The 25,382-nt window shown below is 39.5% G+C and overlaps 1 protein-coding gene across 11 annotated transcripts in view; it reads right to left on the reverse strand.

The window, feature by feature from the left end:
- DLG2 (discs large MAGUK scaffold protein 2) overlaps positions 1–25,382 on the reverse strand; it is a 1,451,407-nt gene that overhangs the window by 136,383 nt on the left and 1,289,642 nt on the right. For 10 of the 11 annotated variants that reach the window (XM_021686447.2, XM_021686448.1, XM_021686449.1 and 7 more), the window contains one exon: positions 13,131–13,245. In XM_021686447.2, the coding sequence (XP_021542122.1) occupies positions 13,131–13,245 (115 nt within the window). Of the gene's footprint in view, positions 1–13,130; positions 13,246–25,382 lie in introns of those variants that run through there. The other variant, XM_044919510.1, reaches the window with a different exon arrangement.

Raw genomic sequence — 25,382 nt, forward strand, 5'->3', positions numbered from 1 at the left:
CTCTTTGCTGTGAATGCTTGGTAGATGAAGGATGTGACTCTGTGGTTCAAATTTGAGCCATCATCACTCCATACTCATCAAGCATCTCAAAGGTACTTAGTTATTATTGAGGGAGCTACATTATACATTGAATGACTGTATTTTCTAGTATAAAACTTACAGGTCTTTCTATAACAATTATAAGTACCAATATGAATGAAGGAGCATATATGAAATCAAGCATATCTAAGAAAATGGGGATTTCTAGAAACCCTGGACATTAAGGTTAAGAACAGAAATTTGGCAGACAAAACTGAGCTTGTTCTCCATCTTCTTTGCTGTGTAACTTTGGCAGTAATACACATTATCTAACCTCGGTTTCATTAACTGTATAATGGGGATAATAATGACACTCCCTCACAGATATTATGAAATTTAAATTCTTATCACCATCTTGTCCTCAGGATACCTGAATCCATTATATAATCAAGGACTCATAAGAAGATTGTAGTGTGTTGTGGAGGTGGGAGTAGTGTGGGACATCCATTTAAGAGGGAAGGGGCAGGAACAGGGAATTTTAGGAAAAGAGAAAAGTGTCATCATCTAATAAAGAGCCAACAGTGGGGTTCATTCAACATAAGCTTTTTAGAAAATGCAGAAACTCCTCATTGACCTGGCAGAATCATAGAGACACCTCCATGATGACTAATTCAGAACTCTCCTTAATAGGAAGAAGGGGATGAAACAGTTCAGAAGCCACTGGAACTGGTTTAAGAGCTTTGTCTGGAGAGTAAGAACTAACTACAAAGTTAATTTACATGAGAATTTGTATTTTTAAAATAGAGGTCACTAGCAGCTACCAAATATCTTGTTTATTGTAAAGTTCTATTCAGTTAGCATCGCATTTTCTCAGTATTTTACATGGAATCAGATTTTTAAAAAAAGTGTAGGATCCCACCTCTGAGAGGCCAAATCTGTATTTTTAAGAAAAATAAAGTGGAGATGGCACATGAAACAAGCAATCTGGTCTGAAATGATAACGGCCTAAAAATGTTTTAAAATACAATGGAAGATACTATAATTACAGTGATACTTTTTAAAAGAGTCTATTTTTAAAATGAGGCAAGAATGACATAAATGTCAATAAATAAAAGTACAATTTAAAAAATAATGAAAGGTAACTTTGACAATGGGAAATTCCTTCTTACCTTTTAATAAGCATCACTAAAAAGCATCAGTGTATCACAAAGCATGGGTTTGGGCTTCCTACTTATTGAGAAAATTATATAAAAGATAAAGAAAACATATGAGGAAAAAGCCAATCTAAAAGATGATATTCTTTCTCAAGAAAAAAAAAAAAAGTCAAAAATGCATCCCAAGCATTTTTGAACCATTTAGATTGGATCAAAAGATCCAGGATTAAGAATTAAACAATGTAGCCATCATGTTTGCCTTAATTTTTTCAGTGATGAGGTAGGATCATATGGACAGAGGGAATATGGAGATTCATCTAGCGAGGTTTTAAAAATATAAATTTTAAAATTTGGAATACTTTTCCTGATGCTCCAATTATGTTCTTATTTTTCTTTGGGCATTAAAGTGCCCTCTTTCATGTGTCTGTTAGCCATTTTTATGTCTTCTTTTGAAGTGTCTGTTCATGTCTTCTGCCCATTTTTTGACTTGATTATTTGTTTTCTGGGTGTTGAGTTTGAGAAGTTCTTTATAGATCTTGGATATCAGCCCTTTGTCTGTACTGTCATTCTAAATCAAAATCACATTGAGATACCACCTTATACCAGTTAGGATGGCAAAAATTGACAAGGCAAGAAACAACAAATGTTGGAGAGGTTGTGGAGAAAGGGGAACCCTCTTACACTGTTGGTGGGAATGCAAGTTGGTATAGCCACATTAGAAAACGGTGTGGAGGTTCCTCAAAAAATTAAAAATAGAGCTACCCTATGACCCAGCAATTGTACTACTGGGTATTTACCCCAAAGACACAGATGTAGTGAAAAGAAGGGCCATATGCACCCCAATATTCATAGCAGCAACGTCTGCAATAGACAAACTGTGGAAAGGGCCAAGATGCCCTTCAACAGATGAATGGATAAAGAAGATGTGGTCCATATATACAAAGGAATATTACTCAGCCATCAGAAAGGATGAATACCTAACTTTTACATCAACGAGGATGGGACTGGAGGAGATTATGCTAAGTGAAATAAATCAAGCAGAGAAAGTCAATTATCATATGGTTTCACTTATTTGTGGAACATAAGGAATAGCATGGAGGACATTAGGAGAAGGAGGGGAAAATGAAGGGGGGGAATCAGAGGGGGAAATGAACCATGAGAGACTATGGACTCTGGGAAACAAACTGAGGGTTTTAGAGGGGAGGGGGGTGGGGGGATGGGTTAGCCTGGTGATGGGTATTAAGGAGGGCATGTATTGCATGGGTGTTATTTGAAAACAATGAATCATGGAACACTACATCAAAAACTGATGTACTGTATGGGGACTAACATACCATAATAAATTAAAATTAAATTTAAAAAATAAAGTGCCCTATTTCATATAAAATGATGGCAAAAATAAAGAGCAATAGACTAAAAATATATATGATGATTTGAATGTGTGTTTATTATTTTTAAAATTCTTACTTGGTGAAATCAAGTTGTCAATCCCACATCAGGTCCCTGATTTTTTTTCTTTCTTTTTAATTCTAATGTTGCTGGTCAGGGAAATCTGTAAGTCCTACAGCCTTTGTGCTTAGAAAATGACACCTGGAAAGGACACCAATACCCACAGTTTCCAGGAATTTCCAAAGTCCTCTGAGAAACTTCTGTGCATTTTCTTAAAAATGTAGGCCCAAGGAACAAAGGAAGGGGGCAGAAACTTGCAGAACAGGAAGACGAAAATATACTGCTGGTGCTAAATAAATGTGAAATAATGACACTACTTAGCTTTTGGAAGATTTACTTCAGCGGAGAGAGATGAGTCAAAGTGTGCTGTTGAAAGCTCAGAGCAAGTGGGAATTTAAAGTTTCTCAGGCATTAAGAGGGCTGGCACAGAGTGTTTCTACAGATCATGAAATTAGGCATTGAGATAATTTATATAAAGTACTCTTGCAGGTAAAAGGCAAAACTTGGATCCTTGAAAACGTTCTCAATGCTGACTTCATAGTTCTCCCACTTACTGAACGCTTTACTAAGAAAAACACACATGCTTTCAGCTTTGAGCCAAATGTCTTAAACCAGGTGTCAGCAGGACTGGCTTCCTAGGTGTGGGAACTGTATGGTAGCACAGGGTCCTGCACTGGAGTATTACGCGCTGGTCTTACCATCTTGATATTCTTAAGTTTTGAACAAGAAGCTGCACCTTTGCATTTGCACTGGGCCCTGCAAATTGTGTAGCTGGTAGTGGGCGTGAGGCTGCAGGTCCCCCACATGTGGGGCACTATGTGTGACAGGCACTTCAGCTGCATTCCTTGATGTGCTATGCAGGCTGCAGAATTTGTCTTAGCCAAAGAGGGGAAGGGACCTTGTTCATCCAGTTGTAATGGCCACACCTCAGCATAGACTCACTCAACTTAATCACAAATCCACATGCTCTGCGTATCCTCAAACTAGGGCACGGGATCTAAGGTGACGAGGTTATTCAACATTTCATAATGCAAAAGTAGTTCTATAAAAATCCTGTGCTATGTAACATGGCAGTAAATGAAACACAAGGCAAACACTAGACAAAGATACATGTGAGATGTGTGTTTACACATCTTTAAACCGAGTGGACTGAGGCAAAGTCCTGGTGCTATTCCATCCTTGGAGAAAAGAGTGAGAGCTTAGTATTCGGAGTCTCAGATTCCTTAGCTGAAAACTGTGGGAAAACAAGACCTCCTTAACAGACATACCATATCAAATCAAATCAGATCTCTGACAGTCCTTCCAGAAAGCCACATGGCACTGTAGGTAGGGGCATAAGACAACATGCAGATTCTAGCCCCATCGTAGCCTCTTGCGGGTAAACTTCAAACCTGACCTCCATTTTCTCTTCTTTACAATGGGGTTAAAAAAACAGTACCTATTTCATAGGGGTTTTCTGGGAATTAAATAAAATAATCCACGTAAGATGCTTAGTAAACTGCTTGCCCGGAGTATGATGCAATTATAATTTCTTATTTATTATGGTTATGATTATGTATTTTAAGAGCATTTGTCCATGTTTTTTATTGTTAGTTATTACTGATTTATAATAAAAAGGAAAATGAAATTGAAGTCTAACCTATATTAAATATGGCATTTGTCTGGCTAAATGGTTAAAAAACACCCAACATAGTCTGAGATGATTATTCCTACTTAACAGGGCTGCTTACTCATTAGATCAAGAAGGCACAAAGACCTTTGTTAGGCAGGGAACCATTTGCAAGTCATGAGGTAATCAAGTAAAATTTTAATTAAAGTGAAATGCTCTCCAATCTTGTGACATCCATAATTCATTCACTGTATTGAGTCAGCAGTTACCATATGCCAGATTGTGCTGCAACCAAGCAAATCTCCATCTAAGAGAGGTGTTCCCCATCCAGTCCAGTGGAAGGGACAGAGGAGTCAACAGGTAGGAAGCAGAGAGCCTGTGAAGGATTGAAGAGAGAAGTTTGGGTGGTTCAGAGGAACACAGAGGGGCAGGTGCTCACTCAGCCAGCACTGAGCTGTTGATGGTTTTCCTTTTTTTGTTGTTGTTGATGGTTTTCCTAATCCCTTGTTCTGTTAATCACCATCTTCAACTGCCACTCAAAAAGGCCACTCAACAAGTATTTACCGAATTCCTATAATGTATCAGGCAATGAGATTAAAGACCAAAGAGCTTGAGTCTACTCCTTTGCTCCTAACCTAACCTCATGATTTTGGCTAAGTTTCCCTCAATTCTTCTGTGCCCTCACTTGTCACCCATCCCTCCTGTGAGCATTCTGTGTCCCATCTTTCAGTGTTCTGCTCTCTTTTCTGGCTAAAGCTGTCTGGATTGTTGTAGGAGGCAATGATTTTGGTCTAAAGGGATGAGCCCCTCCTCTAGAGATGAGGGGGCAGGGAGCAGAAGCTATGTTGATAGCATGACCCTTGAACACCCTAAGGACAGAAAAGATGCACTACTAATCTTTTTAACCACAGAGTAAAGTGCAGTATGAGGTGGATGGTTATGCTCAAAAAAGGGTTTCTGGATGAATGAATGAGTGAGTGAATGAATTAGGGTGCACCATTAAGAGAAATGATACCTGGATTCTAGATCTTGGCATAGAGGTAGAGGAAAAAAGATTCTAGATTTTGGCATAATGGTCAATGGAAGGGCCACCCATGTATCTTTTGTCCTTTTTCTTGCTATAGAAATCTAAAAATTAAAAACCTTTTAAAATCAGGGCCAAGCTGTGATTTCCAGAGAAGGAGAAAACTGCCCCAGATCCCCAGTGACTCCTCCTCCTTTCTATTTCTGGCATAAAATTAGCTGCCTGAAGACAAAGCCTTTTATTCCACAATTAAGGATGCAATTAAAAATGCAAATGCCTGAAAGAGTGAGCATAATGCTAATGAGTCCCAAAGTATAAATGAAGAATCAAATTCTATTCTGCTTCAAAGGAGGCACCGGCTTAGGAGTGAGGCTCTGAGCACTTACAGGGGTAACAGGAACTCCCCTTTACCTAATGAGTCCCATCTGGCAGGCTCTTTTATAGACTTAGTTTAACTTAATCCTAACAACAAGCCTGTGAACTAGGTATTATGTGCATTTCATAAATGAAAATTTCGTTTTAGCAATCAATAAACTTTGAAGTCTGGACCAGAAGCCAGGTCTATCTGGAGGAAGTCAGTATAAAGTGTAAACCAAATAGAAGGTTGACCGATATGAATTTAACCTGTGTCCCTATAGGGTCAACTTCATCTTTACTGTATGGAAGGACAATGAGCATGGGCTTCACTGAGAGATACATCTGGGTAAAGAATATGGCTTGGTCCCATAGCACCTTGCATAAGTCGTTTTTTAAGCCTCTCTGACCCTCTGCACTGTTCGTCTTCTGTAGAATGGTGGTATCTGGCACAGCACTGTTGTAAGGCTTGAGGGAAGTCAGGAGTGAAGTCTGGGCACATGAACTCTAGCCCTTCAGTGTGGCATATGCAGGCCACCCAGACACTGCAGTACCTTCTCCAGACCTCTTCTGGTTTCCCAAGTCTAGACTTTCTCCAGACTTTCTGCTTCATCCTGTTCAACTGTTTCAGATACTTGGTCATGTCTCTTGCAGTAAGATTCTAAGAGAGATAAGAAATCTGAATCCAAGCAGTTTTGACTTCCTTTTTTGCGGCAATATAGCATATTTCTGAATGAATAAATGATGATTCTGCTAAATAAGAATATATGAGTGAATGACTGAGAAGTAATACGAATGCCATTGTCGGCCAGCCCTGTGCTAGTACTGGGCAGGGGGTACATGCAGATGAGCGTAATATGTCCTCTGGGGACAGCTACTGACAGCATGCTGGGTCCAAGTTTGGAGGGAAGGAAGATATAAAAATCTGACTTGTAATAAGTCCACAGATTTCATGGTTTTGTCTTAAATGTCCTTGAGAACTCTGTAGCCACATGAAGTTAGAAGCAGCTTCACACTGGAGTGAAGTACCCTGACAGGCTCCATTTGAAATTCTTCCTTACCACCCCCAGGTTACTGACCAGCAGAATATTGCAGCAGGAAGTGGAGTGGAAGGGTATGCTACAGTTTAAAGAAAAAAACAAACACCAGAATCTCTTACCTATATGATGAGTTAGCTTTCCCCTTCCAACAAAATCAATCAGGTGAAAACATCCTTCCCCTAGAACAAAAACCCATCAGGATAAAGAATCCTGAGTGGAATTTGTTTTCTCAAGACTGCCCTCGATGTAACTTCCAATAGGAAGGCTAAGGGTGTTGAGAATGAGACACAGGATGAGGTTCACCCTGGCCCCTGCCCCTACCCTAAGTCCTCTCACTAAGAGGGTATTGGCTGTGTGTGTTGGTCTAAATCTATTATTGAATTAGCCCCCAGTTGAAAAAGAGTCACAGAGTTCAGAAGGCAAATGAAGCAACCTGCCCTGTAGTGCCAGACGTTTCCTGGAAATCCCAGCACCAGTAGGCAATGCCTGTGTTCTCAGGATGACCAGACTCCATGGACTTGGTGGCAGGCTAGCTGGTATGGAACTTGCATAGGACTGGTTGTTCAAAGATCTTGGCTTATACTCTAATTTTTTTCTTTCACATATGTCTAGGAAAGAGAGTCTAGGAATTAATTCATTCAACAAATATTTACTAAGGAAACTTCTTTATGCCAAGCACTGTGGCATATGGTACTAAGGGTATAATAAAATGAAGACATTAACTGGAATTCGCAGGTCCAGTACTGAATGGTGTTTCCATTTCAAGGGCTTTTACCATGAAAATGTAATAAAGACTAGAGTGATCAGTATTTTAACAGAAGAATTTTAAATACCAGTGGTCTTCTGGGCAGGTGTCACTGTAGGAGGCCTAACAGGCATACTGCAAAGATTTCAAAAGGATAATAATTGCAAAGCATATAACACACAGGGTATCGGGGAGTAATGATCTGACCACTATTTGAATGGCCCATAGATACGGACTATGAGAATCTTAAGGGAAGGAGCCGTGTTCTTATTCATCTCTGTATCCTAACATATACCATAGACTGGTACACTGTAGGAAAGTATGTAAATCATGTTTATTGAAGGTAAGAATCAGTGCACTGAGGAATCATTGTATGAAAGCCTTATGTTAAACGATGGGGCAGGAGGCAGACCTAAGAGCATTTGTCATATTATAGCCTTTGAAGCAAAAGCTACCTTAGGAAGCAGCAAAAAGTGATCAGAGGGTTTGGAGGGGGTGAAGAATGCAGAGGAGAAGTTGAAGAATCATGGGCTAGGGATAGCGATGACAAACTGGAGGGGCCAGTTGTAAGCACAGTGATTCTTCCTATCTGTGGCTCCAGCTGAATACTTTGCAGATTCTACTTCTGGGCAGATGCTTGTGGGTTATGAGAGATGTCTGGTGAGTTGACAGAGATGGGCATTCTGGAGCCTGCAATCCTGGGGTTCCCGGGTCTAGATGAGCGAAAATGTAAAATGGTGCCAGGAAGTCTGTCCTCCTTCCCTTGCTGAAGGAAAGCAAAGGGACAAGGGTGTCTCATCCCTCTGCTGAGAAAACAGTAGTTTGTTCAGGACCAATTCTATGGTCTCTCTGTCCTGCAGGGGAAAGGTTACCTTTATAATATATGATAAATATCACCAATTAGTTGTTTCCTATGTTACAGGTATTTAAATTCACTATTTTATTTAGTCCTCATGACCACTTTATGGTATCCTATTATTATTCTCATTTCACAGATAAAGAAACCAAGGCCAGAGAGACTGAGTTGTCCAAAATCACTTGAGCTAGTAAGTGGCAAAACCAAGATTCAAATTTTATCTGACAGAATCCAGGAACTGTTCTCTTCAACACTGTTCTCCACTGCCTCACACACAGGCCCTGAATGTCTATGCTTACATCCAGTCTAACTCTGTGATCTTGGGGACATTATTTAACTTCAGTGAATCTCAGTTTTTTCATCTGTAATATGGAAGGAACATTCTTTGACTCTTCAAGATGTTGGGAGAATCATATGGGAAAACATATGTATACCACCACTAGCACAATGGTTGATCCAGGGAAGGTGCCGGACAAATATTTTCCTTCACTTCCACTTCCTCTTCTGTACCAAAATGGCTGGAACACCAGCCCAGAGATTTGCTACATGTAATGCAGTGAAGGTGTGCTCTCCTGTCTGTATACAGTGTCATCCACCTGGAGCGCTCCTTCTTGTTTATTCCATCTGCAAGCTGTATATTGTGACCGATTAGTGAGTTATTAAATCAAGTTAATGAGTTGTGCCCTTCATTTTTTTTTTAAGGGAGACAAATGGAATGGAAAATAACAAAATACACTTTACATAAAAAGCACAATTTAATAAAAAATGTTTTTCAGCTTTATATGTGTATGTATTTACTGGGTCACAGTGAAGAATATTTTTCTTACTTTGAGTAAAAAGACTTGAAAACTTGTAAGTTAACTCACATAAGATCTTTAAGGACCAATTCGGCTATCTTTGCATTAGGAAGCAATAAATGTTCCAGGCCTTTCTAGAGCTAATTTTTCACACCATGCTGCACTGTGATTGTCTTCCTCTCATCTATTTCTTCCACTGGATGAGAGATTCTTATGGCAGGAAACGTTGACTTTTACGGTTGAGTCCTTAGTGTCCATTATGGGTCTTGGCACAAAATATACACTCAAAAACAGCTTGATGAATGCACAAATGAATCAAAGCAAATGACTTTTAAGCCCAAATTCAAGACAGAGAGGTTATTCACTTGAACTCTCAAAATGGATACCTTTGATTAACAAATGAACATGGGCCAGGCTTCACTCTTTCCTGTGACCTTTTACTCCCCATTGGTGGACTTAGCTGCTTTTTTTTCCTCCTCTCCCCATTCTCCAAGTCCTGGGTGCTCTTGCTCTCCTTTACCTTAGGAAAGGTGCTTTCCTTAGCTATTTGCACTTCTATGTGATTTCAATCACCTACATCTCTGACCTTTCTTAGTAGCATTTGGATATAAAGGTCCATTCTTATTAGTAGCAGGAAAAGCCTTGTTCTCTGTCACAGGGATGCGTTCACCAGCTGGTAGGTAAGAAAGAGCGCATATTTTAGAGGCAGGGAGAGCTCCATCTGCCCACATAGAGAGCCTCGAAACACGTGCAACAAAATCCGTATTCCAGTGGCTCGGGAGCCCAAGTGCATCTACGTCTGAAGAATTCATAATGTACTTGTGGAGCATTTTTGAAAAATATTTTATTCAAATTTTTTACATTTTATTTACTTTCCAGGTTCTACAGCTATATGTTTGACAATGCAGGAAATACACAATACAAACAGCCCAGTAAAGCAAATATATCCAAATCATTCCCACAGAACAGGTACAGCGTTATCATAAGCAGCAATCAACTTCATTTGTATAGCACTACCGAAGCACTTTGGGCACCTTACACAAAAGATTCAAAAAAGGAAAATAATTACAAGTAGATTGGAAAATAGAGAGGGTTGGTTGGCTCAAGTTTAAAACACTGCCTGGCTCAGATGTGCTAATCCCCCCTCCCTCCTTTCAACACTTTCAGGCAAACAAATTACTATCACCTGGGAGGATGATTTCTAGTGAGGGAATGAGGCCAGCTCATGCACCATCCTGAGAGGACACAGCCTCTCAGACACAGCCAGGGCTCTGTGGGTGGGACAGGGTGGGGGAAGAAGAGGCAACTCCTAGAGGAAGGGGTGGTTTTGTGGTGCAGACAAATATCCTATAAGTCAGCTAAATTGTTTGTCACAGAACAAAGAGAGGCTGCTTTCTGCTTTAGGTTTTCGCTTCATGGAAAAATACCAACAAAACTACAGAAATCCCCTATGTCCTATAATGCAGTTTATCCTGTGTAAAAACCCCAAAGGGGTTTATGTTCGAGTTTCTCCTCTTGGCTAACCTATTCCTTCATCTAAGAGTTGGGGGCTGTGAGCAGATTGGGAATCACAGCTCAAGTGCACTCCACAGCTGATACCACAGAAGCTGAGCCCTTGGGAGGCGGAGTGAGAAGGGAGGTAGAAGATCTGATTCTGTCACCAAAGAGTGGTGGCAAATCTCTCCCCTCCTGGGGCCTCAGTTTCCTGTCCTGTCAATTAAACAGTGGACCTGGTGCTGCTTAAGATTCCTTCCGGCCCTAGACTTACATAAAGCCAAGCAAAATAATATTCCAGGATGTCATTCTCAGATTAAAGAAACATGCTCATCATCTGATATTTATATAATCAGAGAAATCCTGCTACTAATTTATTTTGAGAGAGCAACTTAGTTGACTTTCTAAAATAAGTACAACCAACTGGCACTAGCCCTATTCAAGTGCTCCAGATAAAGCAAGCATCTCTATGAAAATCCTCTAGCCCAATTTGGTGTAACCCACCCCCCTCTATAAAAAATAAAGAGGGGGGACAAAGGTACAAAGTTGCTGGGTCATTTTTAGTAAGAATTCCCCATAGGCCTTGTTAGTTCACTCCATTTGATTGCCTTTTCGTTGCTGTTGCTGGGGTAGGGGCTATTACTTTTATCACATCGTATGAGAACAAGGCCGGGGGGGAGGGTGTCTCGTATGTTCTTTCCCTCTGATTTTACTCTATGCATGGCCCCTACCTCTTCCAATTTTATGCCTCTAAGCGTCCTTTAGATGCTAAGGTCAGCCCTCTAGGGACTAACTAAGTGTTAATAATTATACATTTGGAAACCAAATACCATATTTGTATAGTGGAGAGATCATTTGGAGAATTGCCCATGAAGTGTCAGCTATTTTTCAGTGTCATTTAAAAGTGGTTCCTCCTTTTAATTCCATTTCCAACTATTAGAATGTGATACAAGATAACATCCTTTATTACCTTAAGTCTTGATCTCTTTTGTATGTCATATTTTTATTTATCATTTTAGAGAATAAAGGTTTGGGTCTGATTAATAACGACTCTTTCAAGTAAGTCTATTAGTTTTACATTCTATCACTATATTACCCCATTTAATTTTCCTAATCTTCCACAACTTAATTCAAAAGACTCAACTATTACCAGTATATTTTCAGCAAAGTTTTTCTAAGTACATTAACATTTTTATGCATTCTATTTTTTTAATAGATAACAATATGGTAATTTTTCCTTCCAGTGTTATTCTACATATCCATTTTTTTTGCATTAACAGATTTTTCTCTATTCTATAAACCCAATTGGCTTTTCCCAATTTGCTACCCAAGGCTAAAACATTTCAAGATTTAGAATATTTTGTATCACAGAGACCAGCAACATAAAGCCAGTAAGGAGAAAAGAAATAGCCACTTTTCATCACATCTGTGATTTCACTACAAGACATGTTCCCGGGTGGTTCTTAATAGTTCCTGTTGAGGATTACACTGGAGTATATCAAAATAATCTTGTGAAATTCAGTTAGTCAAATTTGGAATGTTCATAGTCAAAAATAGCTTTGTTTGGTTTTATCCTGTTTTTATTTTAAGTCTTGGGGCTTCTGAAGTATTAGAACTCCCTGGAATATAGAGGGAGTCTCTGCTTGTCCTAGGGGGGCCAGCAAATCAAGGCCCTCAAGAACATGCCAACATCTGGAATCCTGCTCCTTTCTTTGCTCTGCTGTGCCTACCTGATAGACACAGAAAATAACTACACAGCCAAAGTGGAACCAACGGAACACATCAATTCAAGTACATAATTTAGTATCTATAACATACCCTTCATGCGAGGAAAAGACAGTGAAATTTCAGGTGAGGAGGATATGACCTTAGGTGGGAGTCAGACCAGATTCGGGGGCCGAGTGAGGAGAGGAGAATGCAGTGAGGGTGGGCATGGTTCCTCCACCGGCCCACAGATTCATCTTCACAGTGTATTAGGTATTACTTTCCCCCTTTGGTTGTTAATACTTATATTATTTTAAAAAGTACAGTCAGCATTGATGAAGTATATTTTGGAAGGAATATAGGAGCTGAGAAACAACTGGTCACGAGATACCAAGGAAGAAAGTCCACCGAAACTTGTTGGGAAGAAGCACGTAACTCTTTAGCAGAGTGCTTTTGATTATCATTCAATATACCAAAGTTCATGCAATATATATCAAGCAGATCAAGAGGTGATACAAGAATATTTTCTCCCTATATTGATGGTAAGAAAAAGTCTAAGGTTTTGGGCCATATATTCAATTTAAGATGATCAGGAATGAAAATATTTCTTTTCATTATTTTTACTGCAACCTGTGCTAAGAATTTGACCCTAGATCATAACATTCTCAAACAGTAACTTGTTAAAATCAGGGCTTTTGACTAATTTAATGTAATAACATTTCAAAAATGTCTTCAAAGTGGTTAAACTTGATGTCTTACAGTGGTGTATTGATGAGCCTGGGTTACTAAGAACATGTGTTTCATTGCTACAAGGTGTTGCTTTTATCTCCCCAAGCTGGATTGCTCACAAAGTGCAGATCACAGTAAGCAATGCTCCGTTGCCTACCTGACATAGAGGGAGCGTTTCTGATTGGTTCGCAGGGACCCGGACCCGGAGCTCATGCTGTGGTTCATCATCTGCTCGCGTAGGTCATGGATTTTGGCCTCAAATCGAGCGTAATCTGGGAAAGGAAACAAAGATGGTAGATTTGGTCCTGTGCCTTCAGAGAAGGAGAAATGGTGCCTAGCCAAGGTGGCTACTTGCCCCTGATGTTGGTTCCTTTGCCAAATATCAGGGAGATGCACAACTCAAAATAGTGAACATGGAGGGATCAGCTGCTTAATATTATTTATTTGCAGACATTGGCAAAAGGAAAAGGACAAATTAGTTACTTCCCCAAATGTAACTAGAAAACATACTACCATCAAATCCCCAACATGTGAAAAGTCCATGAGGGAGGAGGTGTGTGAGGTTATAAACAGGCAGCACAGGGCATTCTTGCGGTGATGAAAATGTGCTGTCTTGACTGTGGTAATGGATACTGAACATGTGAAAAAATGATCTACACCTAACTACATTCACATATACTCACACAAATGAGTAGAAGTAAAACTGGAAAAATTGGAATTAGATTGGTCAGTGTCAGTATCCTGGCTATGCTATAGTTTTACAAAATGTTACCATTGGGGGGAACTATGAGTAAAAGGTACACAGATCTTCCTGTATTATTTATTGCAACTGTATATGAATCTACAATTATCTCAAAATAAAAACTTTAATTGAGAAAAGAGGGCAACCCCCCCACACCCAAAATACCAAGATCCATGAACAAAACAAATATCCAAGGAACTAGCAATGTTATTGGGAGGGAAGGTTGAGTCTACAGTTAACTTTCAGCCCGAGAGACCAGAGAACAAAGTGTTTGGTGATGAATTGTGTAAAAAAATTACCTTTTAATTTGACTAAGTTTTTTTCTCTACTAGAGGGTTGCTAGAAGCTAATCATTTGGGATCATACCTCAATTTTGTCTTATAACTTTAATATAAAAAGTCCATATGTCAAACTTCATCAATTCTAAGATGCATTATATATTTAAATGAGCTTCTAGGAGAATGGTATTGGAAATAGGGGTAAATATATTTTAGAAACATATGGGTCTAAAAAAAAATCAAGAAAATATGGGTATATATCACACTATTTCTTCATAGGAAAAATATTTTTCCATATGTCAATCCAGTAAAAATGAAGACAGTACAAATAGGTTTTAATATACTTATTAACACAATCAGCATGTAAAAAGGAGAAGCTTTTGAAGTTTTGATATTTCTAATCACAATTTGTTCTATCATCTCCTTGGCATAGAATGTCCTACTTTAGCAAAATCCAGTAGGTGAGAAGGCCAACTGACTCACAAGATAAATGTGAAAATGCTAGTTCAAATTATAAATGGTTCTTCTAATTACAAAGAAACTCACCACAGAGAATTTTTTAAAATGCTAATTCAAATTATAAATTGTTCTTTTATAGAGAGAAACTCATCATAAAGTATTTCCTCAGTACATTTCAAAAAACAATTTGATTTTCAATTTATTCATAACTTTTCATAAAAACAAGGATGACTAAATGAACATAATAAAAGATAATCTACTTAAGTGTTTCAAATTCTTTATAAAAAAAAGTTCCACAAAATTAAATTTAAATTCAATTTACTGACTATCTGTTGGTTATTACGGGGTGGGATATCATAAAAGAGAAGAGTTGACCTTGGTTTTCAGTGATAAGTAGATAACTGGATAATGACCTATGAATGCTTAGTATTTTTTTAAAGTTTAGTACTCTAAAGATAAAACTATCAAAGTTGAGTGGAAATTTCTGGTGCTTAAGCAAAATCTTATGCAATCTAGATTTGGAAGCCTTCCTCTTCAAAACTTAAGCTTTTTAAAAATTATTATTATGTTATGTTAGTCACCATACAGTACTTCATTAGTTTTTGATGTAGTGTCCCATGATCCATTGTTTGCATATAACACCCAGTGCTCCATGCAATACATGCCCTCCTTAATACCCATCACCAAGCTAACCCATCCCCTCCAAAACCCTCAGTTTGATTCCCAGAGTCCATAGTCTCTCTAGTCTCTCATGGTTCATCTCCCCCTCTGGTTTCCTCCCCCCTTCATTTTTCCCTTCCTTCTCCTAATGTCCTCCATGCTATTCCTTATATTCCACAAATAAGTGAAACCATATGATAATTGACTTTCTCTGCTTGACTTATTTCACTTAGCATAATCTCCTCCAGTCCCATCCATGTTGATGCAAAAGTTGTGTATTCATCCTTTCTGATGGCTGAGTGATACTCCATTGTATATATAGGCTACATCTCCTTTATCCATTCACCTGTTGAAGGGCATCTCTCCACAGTTTGGCTATTGTGGACATTACTGCTATGAACATTGAGGTACATGTGGCCCTTCTTTTCACTACATCTGTATCTTTGGGGCAAAACTTAGCTTTAAATAATTAAATCTTAAATGATTAAATAAGCAGAATACATATTTAACCTAAAATCTATTGATCATAAATTAAGAAATTTATTTCAATCCCTTTTGACAGAGAAAACATTCATTTTTAACAATCAATATGACACTGTATGCAGATTTAAATCATTTTGGGCAAGTCATTTTTCTTGCCATCCTAAGAGTCAATTAATTATTTATGCATCACATGGCAGACACTGTGCTTAGTGCTTCATGGGCAATTATTTTTTCCTTAAATCACAAAATGAAGTTCATGGATGTTGTCAATATTTGGGCTATATGGAAAAACACAGAATAGAAACTGAGAGGTTAGCTTTTCTTCCTTCCCTCTCATTGCTGTCCTTTGTTCCACCTTTCTCTAGAGATACATGTTGTGTGCTGGACTTGCACAGACATTTATCAACTCATTTCATATATATACACACACATACCCACATACATATGAGGTCATCAATATATATTATGCTAATGCCTTTTTCTCCCTTTATAACTGTGTAACTTGGATCTTTCCTGCCTTCTCCCAAATACATAGATATATTTCTTAATACCCTTCATGGCATCACATGGTTAAGACTGTAAATTTATTTCACATTTGCAGAGTATAGCCAAAGATAGACCCATCCAGCTCCTTGCTGTTATAAACAGGATCTTAGGCTATGTGAGCACATGTATGGGCAGGTTAGTTAGTGCAGGTACTGGTCAGAGCTTTGTACAGATGTCATGCAGCCCCGGTTAGCATTTCTCAGAGAAGAAGATAATCTGGTCTGGGACACAAAGCAGGATCTCTTAGCGTCTTCTGATCATGCTCCACACTGCCACTTCCTAAATACCAGGCATCTCCCGGAGCACTAGTAAATCCCCCATCTGTTCTCAGGACTCCCTCCCTTACAACTTTGATGACTGCGCTACTGTGATAAAAACCTATACTCCCACCTCGCCTCCCCTACTTAAGCATCTTAATTTAGTGACAGTCCTGACCCTGTTTGACCACTTTGCTACTTTTTTGTACTTATCACACCAAATTGCAGTGATTTGTGCAGTTGCCCGTCCTCCCCATTAGACTGAGCTGAGAACAGAAACCACAACTCACTCTCCTTGGGGTTCCCTGTCCCTAACAGCGTCTGGTGTGCGGGAGGCATTTAAATAATAGGGGTTCAACAAACATTTTCTGAATGAATCATGAATGAGGAAGTGAGCAGAATCATTAAATGCGTTCAGTTATAAAATGCCTACAGGTGCTGAAATTGCTCGTTTTCAATGTTAAGGTTTCTTTTAATGAAGAAAGACAACATGCTTCTCCTGTGGGACTTCTTTTTTCAAGGCTAAATTGTCTAATTTCAAGGTTTATCACAGCCGCTCCCAAATCCCATTGATATTTTTATCGTTCTCCAGGTGATCTCTGTGCTCTCCCCATCACAGGCATGTCATACATTGGAAACTCTTCTCTGATACTTAACCTCTAGCTGATCAGCACTTTGTAAGGCTCTTCTGGCTGTCACAGTCTATATCTCACAACAGGCTACTTTAATAGCAAACTGTGTTCTCCTTATTATATGGCTCATTAGATCCCCCAGATGTTTTCTGCCTTGCTTTTGAAATGTTTGTTTTACACCATCTTCTATAGTGTTTACACTCCCCACTGTGGACGGAGAAGTGTTGTGTTGTATTGCATTTGTCTTAATTGGAAGACATCATGCCCTCAATTTCTCCACTTTGAGATTCATGTTAACCACAAATTCTATGTTTAAAAGTGCTTACCTATATCTTCACTCTTTTCTTTCTTTTAAATTTATTTATCCATATTTAGAGAGAGAGAGAGAGCGCACACAAGCTGGGGGAGGGGCAGAGGGAGAGAATCTCAAGCAGACTCCCTGCTGAGTGCGGAGCCCTACATGGGGTTCAATTCCATAACTCATGAGATCATAGCCTGAGCCAAAACCAAGAGTCAGAAGCCCAACCGATTGAGCCACCCAGGCATCCCTTTATTTTTTATTTGATTATTATTATTTTTTAAAGATTTTATATATTTATTTGATAGAGAGAGACACAGCAAGAGAGGGAACACAAGCAGGGGGAGTGGGAGAAGGAGAAGCAGGCTTTCCACGGAGCAGAGAGCCCGATGCGGGGCTCGATCCAGGACCCTGGGACCATGACCTGAGCCGAAGGCAGACGCCCAATGACCGAGCCACCCAGGTGCCCCTATTATTACTTTTTTAAGTAGGCTCCACGCCCAGCATGGGGCTTGAACTCACGAACCCTATATTAAGAGTTGTATGCTCCACCAATCAAGGCAGCCAGGTGACCCTCTTCACTCCTTTTTAGAAAATAAAACTTAAGTACAAATAATTACTTCAGAGCAGAAGCAATGAAATCTGGATTTACAAATATAAATGGTATGTGTGAGAGAGACAGAGATAGAGAGAGAAGAGAGAGAAGAGGAGCACTGTCTCCAGCTTCTCAAAGATGAATGAGTTTATGGTTAGAAATGCTCTAGAAATAAGTAAGAAAGCAGGTACGTAAACTGTGAGATATGTCTTCTTTATGTTTTATAATAGTACTGAAAATCACACTTTTCAACAAAACAAAATCTAACACTACCACATCTGTTTAATCTTATTCAATCCCTGCTCCTTTCCTTGAAGGTTTTAGTCACATCTCTGCCTTCCCTTTTCATACATTTTTCAGTCAAATTCCTAACACTCGGGAGAACATTCAAGTGAGATTTGAAACGGCTCCAATCTTTGTATCATCGAAAGGGGAATTCATGTTTTCTGAGCACCTGTAACAGGCTAGTATCTGTGCTGTGTCATTGAAATACTGTATTATTTTTTCTAACAAAGCTCTGAGGTAGGTATATAGTTTTGGAGATGAGGAAAAAAGTTCAGGGAGGTTAACTAACCACCAAAGTCACTGAGTTGACCTTGGATTTCTGTGAGGCCAATTTATTTCCATTATTTTGTCACATCTGGTATAAAACCTTAGTTCTCCTTTAGAACCCAAGGTGTCCTCAACTCTCTCCTTATCTCTCTTGACATCTTGCTCTCCTTCCTCTCATCTGCTGTGTTGATTATGTGAATGCTGGGCTTCTTCTTTATTGCAGTACAAACTCCCAGAGGATGGGGATGCCTCACCCATCTCTGGTCCCCAAACCTCAGGGCCTATTGTTCCTTGTGCCCTAGACTCAGGATTGTGCCAGGTGCTTGGCATATAGTGCTGAATAAGACAGAACCTGAATGAGTTTGCTTCCAGAATGGGACATCAACAAGGAAATTAAGCATAACAATGCTGAAGTGGGGAGCTGTATTACAGCAGCAACACATTTTTCTGTCTTACTTTGCACAAAATAGGTGCCTGGTAAATGCTTTCAGAATTACAAGTTATATATTTTATGTGTCTTGGGGTTTTCTTGTATAACAGGAAGCAAACCACTGAAAACCGACTTCTAGGCAAATGTTTTAGAGGAGTTTCAAGAAACATTACCTCCAGCTGGTTCTTTCTCTCTAGGATGCATAAAAAATTTCTCCTTCTTGGGCATCTACATCCAGCTGTTCCTGACGACACATTCATACTGCAATTGTGTCACTTGCTTTCACTTGGTTGGACATGATGGGTGATAACGGTAGACAGGGTACAAAATGTGACTTATATAGATGGGGTCAGAATCCTGGCTCTGCCGCCTACTAGTTCTGTATCATTGTGAAGTTACTAACCTTTCTGGGCTCAACTTCCTCATAAGTAGAACAGCAATAATAATTGTTTCTACGTCAAGATGTGTTAGGAAGATTACAAGAGAGCATATGGAAGTCAAGGGTTGACTCTTGGTAATGACTGGTAACTCCTGTTAATTTTCACGTGTAATTCAACACCTACTCTCATTGCTTGCAAAAGTCATAACCCCTTTCTGTACTAAGTAAAATGGAAACCTGTGTCCATTCCAGAGCCTCACGCTGCCTATTGGTTTCTTAAGGGTTTGAGTTACTGATGGACACTTGGATGGAGAAAGGCAAAGGTGTGAACACCACATGCTACACACGAGAAGGGTCTCTGCTATACACTCGCTTCCTCTGCAATTTGTCAAGAGTGAACGAGGAGACCCAGAATGCAAATCCACCTTATCATTCACACAGAAAAAGAGGCATTGCCTCTCTGAGGGGGAAGGCATTGTTTAATGCAGTAGGATTAATCCAAATTGATCAAAGCTGCCTCACATTTTCAAGGCTCAGATGGCCAGCCTTGTGTCTTAGAGAAGGAAATGCTGAGCTCAGTGTGTTAGACAATGGCATGAAGCTATGGGCATGTTCTTTTTCAAGAACTGGTGGGGAGGGCACCCCTCTCCAGTTACAACCTCATGCTGCTGACCCCCAGTTGTGAGCAAGGAAGGGGGGGTTAGGAACTCTAGGTTAGGAGGCCAGCTCTAAATCTTAAGCCTGTCATTTGCTACCAACGGGGCCTTCGGACATTTCTGAACCTCAGTTCATTCATCTGTAAAATTGTGAGCTTCTTCTCAGAAAGTGGTTTTGAGAATCACAATGAGATTTGACATGAAGCACGTGGCAAATGTACAATAGTTGTTGCTGTTATTTCCTTGGTGGGTTCCTTCAGAATAAATGCATATGCAGTCCTCAGTGCCACTAATAAGGACAGTAGCATCCTATTCCTATTTGCTCATTATGGACACTGCGCAGCGTTAACAACAACTGGTGAGATGATTGAGTTGTAAGAGGGGTTCTGCACAGCCTAGCAACACAGGCTGCTTTCCTGCTGGGTTACCATTTCCTCACTACGGGGAAAGTAGTTTGAAGAGGCCACCTGCTGCGTGCCTGAGAAGTGATGCTTTTCATAGACAAACCTGAACTAGAAGCTCTGAGTGGTTCATAAGCTAAGGAAGTTTAAGCGCTGGGGTACCTTCCAATAGGGCTGGGGCAAATATCAATGGTGTGCAGTCTATTGGGGTCACAATATTGTTTACCTGGACATGAACCTCTTTGTCGCCAGAGTCCAGGAAGGGTGCATGGGAAGGGTGCAGGAGGAATAGTTTACATCTATTTTTAGCATGACATCTGATCACTGCTCCAGGGATGAGATACTGTGAGCAATTATAAAAGCTTCCATTTCTTTGGGGGAAACATCCTTCTTTCATTTATTCAGCAAACATTTCTTCAGGGTTTCTTACATGCCAGGCGCAATGCTAAATGCTAGGGACACAAAAATCACTGGAAAGACCTTTGCCTCAAGGGGCTTACAGGCCAGTGCTTTGCTGCCTTTAATTTTCTGGTTTCCTGTTGTGAATATAAAAAAAAGAGCACCTGCCATTTAAATATCTGCTCCTTGTGACTAGTATCAAGTGCTTTCTAGAAGGTAATGGGATATCTGTGTGGTGGGAAGAAGCCAATATAGTCAGATCCATGTTATAATGGAGAAACTGAGGCAGGGTAAATCTTTGTGAAAGACTGTGGGGTTACTGGTGAAGGGAGAAGAGCAAGAAGGGTCTCAAAGTCATGCCCTGGAATGAGTCGCCGGATTTGAGTCTTGGCTCTGGTGGATGCTGGGAAAATCCCTTACACTCTCAGAGATAACAGTTTCTTCATTTGTTAGGTGGGGAAATCACCTCTGCCCCTATGAAACGTTGTCCTGAATATCTAACACAGAGTGTACTTCATTTTCATCCTTTTAAGCAGTATTGACACTTAAAAGCACCATCAATTAATAACAATAGTAGCACCTTTTTTGGAGGTGGATACCAACTCATTCTGATCTCACAAGCTGAAATACATGTGGGTAGAGGGGGGAAGATGTGGCCCTCATAATCAGTGCAATCTGATAAAGTGTTAAAGCAAGAAAATCCCAAATATGTTACTGCGTTCTCTCCACTAGGCTCTTAACAAAATCACATATTTATAAGAAGGTCCAGACATAGATCAGAGGTTATATCTCAAGTCCAAGAAGCAATACTCTGTCAAAATTCTTGTGTATGATGACACAAAAATAATTATATTTACTTGGAGCTCAGAAAAAAAAAATCAACTGTTCCCATTTCACCACTTCTTCTTTTGTTAGTTGCCCTGGGATTGTGGAGCCAAGACACAGAAAACGTCCTGCCATATTATATTAGGCTTTAGAGATACTTTAGAGCTTTCTCACTCCGGCTACTTTTCAAGCTGTCATGCTGGGAAGGGTGCTGTTTTTATGGACTACGTCAGAAGACTGGTTTCCCTCCCATACAGGCCTTGGAATGCCCACCTGCCTTCAAGAGAGCTGACCCCTAGCCAGTGGAATTTACTAGCCGTTCACTTCAACCCCTGACTTAGCTCATCTCCCAGGCTGCCACCTCTGTGTTAAAGTGGTGACATGGAATTTTCCACTGCTAAAGATTTGCAGATGTTGTTTGGCTTACTTCTGACCCAAGCTACCGTGCTACTGTGTGTGTGTGTGTGTGTGTGTGTGTGTGTGTGTGTGTGTGAGAGAGAGAGAGAGAGAGAGAGACACACACACACACACAGATGGAGAGTGACAGAAAGAGATAAACAGATTAAAAACTAAATTCCCAAGAGTCAAACTTTAACCAGAAATCCTAGACAATAGGGTGTCAGCTATCTTTTCTGCATTGCACAGAGGATGTATATACCAATCTCTTGTACATCTCCAGTACTGAGCATTAAAAACTCAGCTGTGGACACCATGAGAGCAAGACATTGTCACAATTTTTTCTGTATCCCTAACACTTAAAATAGAGTACGACACATAGCTATCAGTATATAAATGCTAATATAAATGTTTGCTGAGTTGGGTGAGTTAAATAAAGACTTCAGGGAAAGAAAAGTGATCCTTTAGTTTGCCAAATCTACTATGAAGTCGATCAAACCTATAAGAATAATTTTTAATAACATATTGAATGAAGGCACATTGTCTCTCTCTCTGTCTCTCTCAGTAGAACTGAGGTCATTTGACTTGAACAATTTTCTGTGCAACTTGGCTGGAGACCCTTTAAATAAAGAGGTTTCAGCCAAATGCTTAGGAATTCTTTAATGTGTAAAATGAAGTAAGTTTTATGGGCAAACCACAGTCTGAATCCCTAACCAGCTATTTCACACAATATGCATACAACTCTGAAAATTAGATACATCAAATTTCAATTTGGCTTCATGCAAACTTTGTTTTATAGATTCACAAAGGCAGGGTTTTTTTTTTTTTTTAAATTATCAGGATTATTGCAAAACAGAGTCAGCAAAGAAGCTTTTTGAGCTTGGCAAAGGCTTTGTCTTTAAGCAATTAGGAGTAGCCTGATGCAATGTGATTTTTAAAAAAACTCTAAATAGGATCCAACTTTGCATCTTAAGTTCACTACTGACTCACACCGTGGACTTTTGTGCAAGTTATTCAACCTAGAGAAGATTTGGTTTTCTCATCTGTACAATAAAAAAAAAAACATCACCTACCTCATCAGATTGTTTGAAGATTAAATGCAATGGTATTTGTAAATGGTATTCTTCGGTGTCAGGAACAGACTAGAATGCTCAATAAATGGAAAAGAAAAAAACACTAAAACCTCCTGAAGCCTTATATTCCTCGTTTAAGAAATAGGGATGACATTAATACCCTACTTACATCACAAGTATATTGTTGTGAGCATCAAATGAAGAAACAAATATAAAAAATGTTTGATAAACTGAATGGTACATAGAAAGATAAAGTGATAATAAAAACAATTCATACAGGGCACCTGGGTGGCTTAGTCAGTTGCACGTCTAACTCTTGGTTTCTGCTCAGGTCATGATCTAAGGGTCATGAGATTGAGCCCTGCATCGGGCTCCACACTCAGCACAGAGTCTGCTTGGGATTCTCTCTCTCCCTCTCTCCCTCCTCCTACTCTCTCTCTAATAGATAAATAAATCTTAAAGAAGAAAATAAAAACAATTCATATAATATAGTCTTTTTTAAAATCCCAATCTGCCTGGAGGAATATTTCCTCAGTACCTGAAATTTGTCTCGAACGCTGTTGAATTTGATTTCTATCTTGGCTATGGAAATTAAGCCACGAGGGCATCATGCATGAGAGAGTAAACATGAAACTCTGAGGGGAAAATGGAAACTGCTGGTATCATTAGGGCCTAGTTGCCAATGGTGATTCTCTAAAGATTTTGCTGGTAGGTTGGGTGAAAGGCTCAGAGCTGGGAGGCATAGGCTGTTGTTTAATTTGTGTGATTTGTAGCTAATGATGCATCAGAAGGATGAAGGCACTATGCCTTCATTTAAGGCGTAGTGCTTGAGACTACATTCAACCAGATAAGAAAGCCTTCCTTGGCAAATACAAATATTACATCTTTGCTGAGTTTGTCTTGTTCCTTCTTTTGTATTAAAATCGTGGAACTAGAAGATAAAATAATAATGTTCAAGCTTTCTGTGTTCTTCTGCAATAATGATCTGTTAGATCTTGCCCAAAGAGAAGGGTGATATTTTTGCCTAATTATAGCCCAGGGCAGAGAAAGGAGATAAAGCAGTCTGGCTCTAGAGGTAGGCAGGTTGGCAGTCCCCTTGGGTGTGACTTAAGTGGTACAGATATCTTTCTTGCTTCCACAACATTCCTAGCAGATTTATCCTTTAATAGTGTTTTGAAAAATATGTAGACATATTATCTTGGAGGATAACCCACTACTCCGGGAAAAATAGAAGCACAATGGGAAGAACACTTCCCACAGTGGCTCAGAGAGGCTAGGCAATTTGCCCAAGGTCACACAGCAGAGCTGGAACTTGAATGCAAATCTTATAGGGCCGGCCTCATCCAGTGCTTTTTTTGCTACCCTGATTCTACAATTTCCTCTATGGGTGATTGTTAGCCCCTCTTTTGCTCCTGACACATACAGCCTGTCTCAGACTGGCTTGGTCACCTTAAGCAACCATTTAACAGCCAATTTCAGCTACAACTATAGATTCCTATCTAGGTTGGTAAGATTAAAATGAAAAGGCTTTCTTTGGTCTCCCTCAACACGCTGCCCCAATGAAAGCTGCTCAGTATATATTGGTGTGATTCTAGGTGTAAGACTCCAAGTCGACTGGAAACCATGGCTCAGGCAAAAAGGATGACAGACTGGGCACTTACCCGGGTTGTGGGGAGGCGGGAGATGCTCAGGAGAGAACACTCAGCCTTGATTCTGATACCCTTGAATCTACAACAATCTGGTTCCGGGATTCCTAGCAGTGACTGCGGAGAGTGGGGCCACATCGCAACAGAGAAAAATAAGGCTGAGGGTGGGAGCGCTTCATACATCTCAACTTGTATAACAGACTGTGGGGTGTCTGTGTCCTTAAAAGTTTGTCTTTCTTAGTGTTGTTAAAATGTCCTTTTTATACCTAAGAGGCATAACGACCAAATGTAATGTATAGTGCTTGTTTGTATCCTGATTAGGAAAAAGACATTTTCAAGTCATTACAGACTACATATTAGATCATAAAAAGAATTATTTTTTATTCTGTTGGGTGTCATAATAGTGTTGTGGTAATATAAGAAAATGTTCTTTTTTCTTTATAGTTTTCGCATATTGAAAAAAGATACTGTTGGAATTTGTTTTAAGTGACATATGAAATAAATCGGCAAACTCTTGACTCTTATTGAATCGGAGGGGTAAGTACACAAGCATTCTATTTTTGTATATGTTTGAAAATGTTCACAATAGAAATATTTTAACTGGCTATTAAAAAGATTAAAAATACTAATTTGATAAAATTAAAAAGCTTATACTACTATGTCAGTTCTGTGAGAGGACATGACTCCTCCTGGCCCCTTCAC

This window comes from Neomonachus schauinslandi, chromosome 11 (genome assembly GCF_002201575.2).
Source record: "Neomonachus schauinslandi chromosome 11, ASM220157v2, whole genome shotgun sequence".
Taxonomy (NCBI): domain Eukaryota; kingdom Metazoa; phylum Chordata; class Mammalia; order Carnivora; family Phocidae; genus Neomonachus; species Neomonachus schauinslandi.